Source organism: Hordeum vulgare, chromosome 7H, assembly GCF_904849725.1.
Source record: "Hordeum vulgare subsp. vulgare chromosome 7H, MorexV3_pseudomolecules_assembly, whole genome shotgun sequence".
In the NCBI taxonomy this organism is placed as follows: domain Eukaryota; kingdom Viridiplantae; phylum Streptophyta; class Magnoliopsida; order Poales; family Poaceae; genus Hordeum; species Hordeum vulgare.
In genome coordinates, this window is record NC_058524.1 from 90,498,660 (window position 1) to 90,508,593 (window position 9,934).

Consider the following 9,934-nt stretch of genomic DNA (forward strand, 5'->3'; position numbering starts at 1 on the left):
GCTCCATGTCCGTAACGAACAAATTTTCATTTTTTCTTATAAGACAGTAGGGTTTAAGGGGAGGAGAAGGCAACGACCGTACATGTACAGGAGTCCAGGGTGGAGTTTCTTGTTTTTTGAATCTGTAAGTTTTATTTATCCTCAATCTGGTTGGAGAGGACGTACGTCTCACCTAGATGGTCATGGAATATATTTATTCACCGTGATCTTTTTTACTTTTAAAATTATCATGAAGTTTTTAATGTATAAAACTTTTTATATTTTTTAATACTGGTGGCCGTTGTGGAGTTTTCATCGGTGGAGGTTGCTGGTTGTGGATTCTTTTTTCCTGTTGTATCAATCGTGTAGGTTACTGTTTGTGATTTATTTTGTACTCCCTCCGTAAACTAATATAAAAGCATTTAAAACGCTATCTTAGTAATCTAAACATTTTTATATTAGTTTATCGAGGGAGTATCTATCATCGAGTTTTCATGAGTGGATGTATCTATTTTTCTCACTACCGGCGGTGGCGGACATCATTGATTTCTCAAGCACGGAGGCTTCTATTTTTTTCACAAAACGTGCACGTGGCAGATGCTTTTTTACTGCACCATCTTTGTTACGTAATTGTCTTTCTTCACTATGGGGTGTACATCATGAAACTCTCGAATTTTTGTCAAAAAAGACCACTAGCCGAATATTATTGTCAAAAAAGATCACATGCGGATCCCCATTTTTTGTGGCGGCAGACGCGCCAGGTGACACGTGGCACCTGCCGCCACGGACCGAGGTGGCTGTGCCCCGCCGCCACCCGGCAAGGCGGCCGGCCGGGCAGGTGGCACCTGCCGCCAGCACCCCAGGCGGCAGGCTGCCCATGCTCGCACATGCATGCCTCAAAAGCTTGCTGGCCATGCCACGGCCATGCACAGCATCCCGCCGGCCGCCTGGGGTGCTGGCGGCAGGTGCCACCTGCCCGGCCGGCCGCCTCGCCGGGTGGCGGCGGGGCCCAGCCGCCTCGGTCAGTGGCGGCAGGTGCAGCGCGTTACCTGGCGCGCCTGCCGTCACGAAAAATGAGGGTCTTTTCTCGCATCTCATACCGCATGTGGTCTTTTTGACAATAACATTCGTCTAGTGGTCTTTTTAGACAAAAAACCGAAACTCTCATGCATGGAGGCTTCTATTATTTTCACAAAGGGTGTACGTGGCAAATTCTTTTTTAGTGCACCATCTTTTTTACGTAACTTTTCCTTCTATCCTAGCCGTAAATTCTACATCCAACGCTACAAATAATATTGATGATGTGGGTTAATTCAACAGCTTGAAAGGTGCCTCCAATTAGTAAACATAAGATATGTACTATATCATGATGGCACATGTTGCCGCGCCCGTCTATTTGATAAAAAGATGATAGGAATATTACAAAGATTTAGCCTCCAAAAATCTCTAGTTTTTCTTTTTGACAATTCACATTATGGTCCCTCGATATAGGAAAGAAATATAAGCGAACAAACTCAAGGAAATTGAATTGTGAAAAATGGAATCAGATCAAATCACAGCCAGCCAAAGGAACATCATGCAAGTAAGGGCTTGTTCTCCCGTGTAGAAATTAATAGGTTGATTTCTAGAAAAAACAGATGACCACACAAACATATTTATACAGAACAATCGATACACTATTTCCTTCAAGGAAAACGTGCTAGCACTGAATAAACATCAAATTTCGAAGCATGCTTTATTTGTTTGAAGAATTTAAACATCAAATTCATGTCAAAACTATAGAAGACCGTACATTTTGTACCATGTGGCTCGACGCTTGCTTCGGCTTTATCATTACTACTAGTGTTAGGTTCCCCGTTATCCCGTGTTATAGCAAACACCAAACAAGCATAGGGTCCAAAATAAGGGGTATTACAAAAGTTGAAGATTTAACCCAAGTGGTTAAAAGTTGGATGTTTGAGTTGGACTAAATTGCGCTCTAGTTACGAGGTAGGAAGCGGGCAGTGAACGTACAAGACAAAGAAGTGCGGGTTAACTCGAGGAGAGAAAGTATCCTTGTGTTTGTCTACTTATTATTACTGCTAAGACAAGTGTAATGAAAAGCGTAAACCCATCCAGGGCTCCACCCCATCAATCCTTGGTATAATCTTCGAGCCCATTTTCATTTTTCGTGATTGTTCAGTCCCACATAGATTCCTGTGTCTGTGTGGTTGGTGTATAAATTTGGGCGTCCTACACTTGATTTTAAGCCCTGCCCTGGTGTATACTACTGTAACTTCCAATGTCTTCTCCCTTGTTCTTGTGCATCCTCCTGGTCGTATTTGGCAGCTACCTTTCCATTTCTGCTGCAGACGACGGTAATCAAGGCTTCGTTGTGGTGTCAACCAGGTCATTTCGGACACAAGATGTCTGCTCCAGATCGACTGCATGTACGTACGTGAATTGAGAGCATGGCATAATTTCAAGTTTCAACGTTAATCGATCTGCATGTTAGGAACAGTGTAACACTAGCTGGATGTATGTATGTTTCAGTGACGCCACGGCCAAACCCCGCCGGCGCCGCTGTGCCGCTGGTGCACAGGCACGGACCCTGCGCCAAGTCGCAGTCCACGGACAAGCCATCATCGTTCGCCGACGCGCTTCACAGAAGCCGCGTCCGCGCAGACTACATCATGAGCAGAGCCAGAGCAGCCACCATGCAGGAGCAGGAGCTGGAGGAGGGCAAGGTGAGCGTCCCGGCGTACCTAGGCACCTCCGTGGACTCGCAGGAGTACGTGGTCACGTTGGGCCTGGGTACGCCCGCCGTGGAGCAAGTCCTCCTCCTGGACACCGGCAGCGACCTGTCGTGGGTGCAGTGCGCGCCATGCAACTCCAGCGACTGCTACCGGCAGAAGGATCCCCTGTTCGACCCACGCAAGTCCTCCACGTACGCTCCCATCCCCTGCGGCTCCGACGTGTGCAAGACCCTCCAGTCTGACCACTTCGACAATGGCTGCACCATGAACGGCACCCAGTCCCAGTGCGGGTACCAAGTCGAGTACGGAGGAGGATTAAAGACCAGGGGCGTGTACAGCAACGAGGCGCTAACGCTGGCGCCCGGCGTCGTCATCGAGGACTTCCATTTCGGCTGCGCATACACGCAGAGCGGCCCCAACGACAAGTCCGACGGTCTGCTCGGGCTCGGCGGCGCGCCTGAGTCGCTCCCGGTTCAGACCTCCGTGGTCTACGACGGCTCCTTCTCCTACTGCCTCCCGCCGGTGAGCAGCGGCACCGGGTTCCTAGCCCTCGGCGCGCCCAGCAACGACTCGGGCTTCTCGTTCACGCCCATGACCCCCTTCATGGATTACGCCACCTTCTATCTCGTGAAGCTCACCGGGATAAGCGTCGGCGGGAAGCAGCTCCGCATCCCACGGAAGGTGTTCGAGGGGGGCCTGATCGTGGACTGCGGCAATATCATCTCACATCTGCCGTCGACGCCCTACGAGAAACTGCAGTCGGCGTTCCGGGCGGCCATGGCAGCTTACCCGCTCATCCCGAGCGACGAGGGCGACACATGCTACAACTTCACCGGATTCAGCAACGTCACCGTGCCCAAGGTCGCTCTCACCTTCACCGGCGGAGTCACGGTCGACCTCGATGTCCCCAACGGGCTTCTCTTGGACGGCTGTCTAGCATTCACCGAGTCCGGGCCAGATGATTACGTCGGCTTCCTCGGCAATGTTCAGATGAGAACCTTGGAGATGCTGTACGACGTTAAGGGTGCTAGACTCGGATTCCGGGCAGCTGGCTGCTGACTCCTCAACCATACTTACCTCAATCGATCGGGAGCTAGCTTACAAAAAAATAAGATCGGTTTGCTCTGTTTGGGACTGCTCTATTTTATTATAAAATCAACTTCACGTCATCGAATTTACTTTGGAGCAGTTATATAACACGAATGTTTGGCTTTCATTTAGCTTCAGCTTTAATAAAAACAGAAAAATTGATGAAAAATTCTATTTGATTGATTGATGGAGAAAAAATGAAGGGGTATGTATTTACTCGTGGAAGTGATGAGTAATATCCTTTCAACTTCAGCTTTTACAGTTTTATGAAACACCCTTTGAAAGACTTCATAAAAACTTCGAAGTTGTTTCCTAGATTCAAGTTTTTTTTTTACGAAACGACATTAGTGTGACGCTTCCTCGTTTGGCTTGTGTTTTCTAGAACGGAACTGAATTTTAAGAAGCAAAGTAGTCTCAAACAGGCTCTACTCCGCTGCTCCATGATAGGTGGCCCACCCGATCATCCTGTGACCATTATTTTTCTGTTTTTGTCTGATTCTATCTTGTTGTCATTTGTAATATCTATCTCTACTATTTTAAGAAAATGTAAGGTTACAATTTTCATTTTTCTTTGAGATCATCCCTTAATAAGATAGATTACTTCTGTCTGCTAGCTTGTCCTAAGGAAAACAACACTTCCAGAGAAATCTCTTGTGCTTTGAAACACTCGCCCTATGGCCCAAGACACTACTGGATACAACGATTTATTAGATCGTGTCGTTAGATACTACACTAATTTGCTTATCTTCTGAACCAATTTCACTTTAATTTATTTACCAAACTTTTCATCAAACTATATAGTAAATCATGGACAGAATTTAATAAATATTTACTTTCAAAATCACATATTAGAATATTTACCTACATTATCCTAGTATAAGAGGATATAATGTAACAATTGGTCTATATTTTTAAACTCTCCAACTAAGAAATACTCCCTCCGTTTTAAAATATACGGCTTTGTTATTTTAGAGTCGACGATTTTTCAATTCGTCGCCATTCAAATATCCGTCTGTCCGTTCTTGTGCGGAGATTCGCGCTGGAAGGAGTGGTTTTCGGGCTGGTTTTTTGTTTGTCGGGCGTGTTTGTCATTTCTGTCCCATACCGTTACAACCGCCCTCGTCCTTCACCTCCTGGTTTTTCCCCTTTTTGAATTTTCTCAGTGTCTTTTTCCATTTTTATCTCGGCGGCACTGTTTCGATAAAGCAGAGAGAGAAGAAGAGGTGCTCGAGCGGAGGATATTCACGTGGTTCTGTTGGAAATATGCCCTAGAGGCAATAATAAATTAGTTATTATTATAGTTCTTTGTTCATGATAATCGTTTATTATCCATGCTATAATTGTATTGATTGGAAACACAGTGCATGTGTGGATACATAGAAAAAACACTTGATAACGGGATCACATCATTAGGAGAATCATGTGATGGACTAGACCCAAACTAATAGACGTAGCATGTTGATCGTGTCATTTTGTTGCTACTGTTTTCTGCGTGTCAAGTATTTGTTCCTATGACCATGAGATCATATAACTCAGAGACACCGGAGGAATGCTTTGTGTGTATCAAACATCCAACGTAACTGGGTGACTATAAAGATGCTCTACAGGTATCTCCGAAGGTGTTCTCTGAGTTAGTATGGATTGAGACTGGGATTTGTCACTCCGTGTGACGGAGAGGTATCTCGGGGCCCACTCGGTAATACAACATCACACACAAGCCTTGCAAGCAATGTGACTTAGTGTAAGTTGCGGGATCTTGTATTACGGAACGAGTAAAGAGACTTGCCGGTAAACGAGATTGAAATAGGTATGCGGATACTGACGATCGAATCTCGGGCAAGTATCATACCGAAGGACAAAGTGAATGACATACGGGATTATATGAATCCTTGGCACTGAGGTTCAAACGATAAGATCTTCGTAGAATATGTAGGATCCAATATGGGCATCCAGGTCCCGCTATTGGATATTGACCGAGGAGTCACTCGGGTCATGTCTACATAGTTCTCGAGCCCGCAGGGTGTGCACACTTAAGGTTCGACGATGTTTTATGTGTATTTGAGTTATATGGTTGGTTACCGAATGTTGTTCGGAGTCCCGGATGGGATCACGGACGTCACGAGGGTTTCCGGAATTGTCCGGAGACGAAGATTGATATATAGGATGACCTCATTTGGTTACCGGAAAGTTTTCGGGCATTACCGGAAAAGTTTCGGGCTCATCGGTAGTGTACTGGGAGTGCCGGGAGGGGTGCCGGGGACCATCAGGAGGGGTGTCACGCCCCAAGGGGTCTCATGGGCTATGGGAAAAGATAAACCAGCCCCTAGTGGGCTGGAATAAGTTCCCACTAAGGCCCATAAGGTTTGAGAAGGAAAAAACACAAGGTGGAAAGAGTTTCCAAGTGGGAAGGTGGAATCCTACTCCAAGTAGGATTGGAGTAGGACTCCTCCACCTCCAATTTCGGCCAAACCTTTAGGTTTTGAGGCTGCCTCCTCCCCTCCCTCCCTCCTATATATAGTGGGGTTTTAGAGCTGATTTGAGACAACTTTTGCCACGGCAGCCCGACCACATACCTCCACGGTTTTTCCTCTAGATCGCGTTTCAGCGGAGCTCGGGCGGAGCCCTGCTGAGATTAGATCACCACCAACCTTCGGAGCGCCGTCATGCTACCGGAGAACTCATCTACCTCTCCGTCTCTCTTGCTGGATCAAGAAGGCCGAGATCATCGTCGAGCTGTATGTGTGCTGAACGCGGACGTGTCGTCCGTTCGGCACTAGATCGGAGCGGATCGTGGGACGGATTGCGGGACGGTTCGCGGGGCGGATCGAGGGACGTGAGGACGTTCCACTACATCAACCGCGTTTCTTAACGCTTCTGCTGTGCGATCTACAAGGGTACGTGGATCGGAAATCCCCTCTCGTAGATGGACATCACCATGATAGGTCTTCGCGCGCGTAGGAAAACTTTTGTTTCCCATGCTACGTTCCCGAACAGGTTCGTGTCGATTCCGAGATCCCCTTCCGCTCGATCTTTATTTCTCTTCCCTTTTCTCTTTGTTCCTTGGCTGCTTGGGTTGATTGTTCTCGTCTCCTCACCCCCCCCCCCCCCCGCCCCCGCCACCTCGCCCCTTTATTATCTAGGTCTCTCCTAGGTTTATGTTAGTGTCGCTTCGAGATCTATGTATGTTCTGGTGTTGGATTGATGGATTGTGTGTGTTGATGCCCATGTTTGGTGTAGATTTCATTGCTCTTGTAGATTTTCCCCATGGCTCCCGGTCTGTTTGTGTAAGATCTATGAAATCGATGTGGTTTCATTATTTAGGTTTTTGGCTCTTTCATGCTTGAATGGTGCTTTTCGTCTGAAATTTTCCAAAGAAAAATCCAAAAATCCGAATTTTGCCAATTTCTATGCGGTGGTATATTTTGTAAAACGTAATCCAAAACTTTGGTTTGAATCCCTTCAGGTGTAGGCGCTGCTGGGTGTTCGTTTCCTAGGTGTCTAGATATAGGGATTTCATTGTTTTTTGTGTGTGTGGTTAGGGTTGGTGATTTTGCTCTCGCAGGGGATTATCCCTTGTACCCTCTTGATTTTTCGTTGTAGATGTGTGTAATTTGGGGTAGGTTAGATGTAGGTGTTTGTACCCCTCGTTTAGAATTTTCTCAATGTATCATAATTTTAGAGATTAACTACGCCTATGTTGTCTCAACATAGCCGGTCCCAAGCTCGGGTAAAGAAGGAGGATTGTGATAGGCTTGGCGAGCCAACGTCAAAACTCAGCCACTCTTATGGAGATGAAACCCAAAAGACTTTCGTTGGGGTGTAACCCTCTCAATGATGCGCCACATCGGAACCCGGGTGTGGTGGAAAATGGGCAAGATTCGGGCCGTCCCCCCACGTGGCGCGTCGTACTGTGATATGGATACGGTCGCAAGTGAGCAAGGATCGGGTTGTTGCATCCTTATTGGCGCGCTACATCGGCGCCCGGGTGTAGTGGAAAATGACCGAGGGTCTTCGCATTTGACTCAAAGAGTGCAAAGGGTAAGGAAACTAGCCGAGCCTAGGAGGGTTAGCTTAGGTAGCTGGAACGTAGGGTTTCTAATAGGTAAGCTTCGGGAGGTAGTTGATACAGCATTGAGGAGAGGCGTTGATATCCTTTGCGTCCAAGAGACCAAATGGAGGGGACATAAGTCTAAGGAGGTGGAGGGTACCGGATTCAAGGTGTAGTACACGGGGACGGTTGCAAACAAAAATGGAGTACGCATCTTGATCAACAAGATCCTCAAGTATGGAGTGGTAGACGTCAAGAGACGTAGGGACTGGATTATCCTGGTCAAGCTGGTAGTTGGGTACTTAGTTCTCGATGTTGTCAGTGTGTATGCCCCACAAGTAGGCCACAATGAGAACACCAAGAGGGAGTTCTGGGAGGGCTTGGAGGACATGGTTAGGAGTGTACCAATTGGCGAGAGGCCCTTCATAGGAGGAGACCTCAGTGGCCATGTGGGCGCAACTAACACAAGTTTTGAAGGGGTGTATTGGGGATTTGGCTATGGTATCAAGAATCAAGAAGGAGAAAGACTTCTTAAGCTTTGTGCTAGCCTACAACATGATCATAGCTAACACCCTCTTTAAGAAGAGAGAATCACATCTAGTGACTTACAGTAGTGGGCAACACTCTAGCCAGATTGATTTCATCCTCTCAAGAAGAGAAGACAAGCGTGCATGCCTAGAGTGTAAGGTGATATCTGGAGAGAGTGTTGTCCCTCAGCATAAGCTTGTTGTTGCTGAGTTCCGCTTTTGGATTCCTGTCCAGTGGGACAAGCGTGCCAAAGTTGCTAGAACGAAGTGGTGGAAGCTCAATGGGGAGGTAGCTATGGCGTTTAAGGAGAGGTTCATTAAGGAGGTCCCTTGGGAGGAAGAAGGTGATGCAGACAACATGTGGATGAAGATGGCGACTTGCATTCGTAAGGTGGCCTCAGAGGAGTTTGGGGTGTCCAAGGGAAGTAGAAGAGAATCTAAAGATACCTGGTGGTAGAACGATGATTTCCAGAAGGCAATTAAGAAGAATAAAGATTGTTTCAGACGCCTTCTAGATAGGAGTGTATACAACATAGAGAAGTACAAGATGGCAAAGAAGGCCACAAAGTGACCTGTGAGTGAAGCAAGGGGTGAGGCATATGAGGACCTCTACCAACGGTTAGACACGAAGGAAGGCGAAATGGACATCTATAAGATGGCCAAGATCCGAGAGAGGAAGACAAGGGATGTTGACCAAATCAAGTGCATCAAGGACGAAGCACATCAACTCTTGGTGAAGAATGACGAGATTAATCATAGATGGCGGGAGTACTTTGACAAGTTGTTCAATGGGAAGAGTGAGAGCGCTACCATTGATCTCCACGACTCCTTTGATAATACCAGCACACGTTTTGTGCGGCGAATCCAGGAGTCGGAGGTCAATGGGGCTTTAAAGAGGATGAAGATATGGGAGAGATTCATTGAGCACCGCTTAATAAGAATGACAAGCGTGACCAAAAATCAGTTTTGTTTCATGCGTGGGAGGTCGACCATGGAAGCCATTTTCTTGGTACATAACTTATGGAGAGATATAGGGAGCAAAATAAGGACTTGCATATGGTGTTCATTGACTTAGAGAAGGCCTATGATAAGATACCGCGGAATGTTATGTGGTGGGCCTTGGAGAAACACAAAGTCCCAACAAAGTACATTACTCTCATCAAGGACATGTACGATAATGTTGTGACAAGTGTTCGAACAAGTGATGGTGACATTGATGACTTCCTGATTAAGATATGACTCCATCACAGGTCAGCTTTGAGCCCTTATCTTTTTTCATTGGTGATGGATGAGGTCACAAGGGATATACAAAGAGATATCCCATAGTGTATGCTCTTTGCGGACGATGTGGTGCTAGTCGATGATAGTCGGACGGGGGTCAACTGGAAGTTGGAGATGGAGGCAAACCTTGGAATCGAAAGGTTTTAAACTTAGTAGGACTAAGACCGAGTACATGAGGTGCACTTTTAGTACTAATAAGCACGAGGAGGAGGGGGTGTTAGCCTTGATGGGCAGGTGGTACCTCAGAAGGACACCTTTTGTTATTTGGGGTCAAT

The 9,934-nt window shown here is 46.7% G+C and overlaps 1 protein-coding gene across 1 annotated transcript; it reads left to right on the forward strand.

Moving 5' to 3' along the window:
• Positions 1–2,260: 2,260 nt before the first annotated feature.
• Positions 2,261–3,773, forward strand: LOC123407437 (aspartyl protease family protein At5g10770-like). The gene is made up of 2 exons (XM_045100572.1): positions 2,261–2,336; positions 2,512–3,773. Exons 1-2 carry the CDS (start codon positions 2,261–2,263, stop codon positions 3,771–3,773), a joined length of 1,338 nt encoding a protein of 445 aa, XP_044956507.1.
• Positions 3,774–9,934: the final 6,161 nt, after the last annotated feature.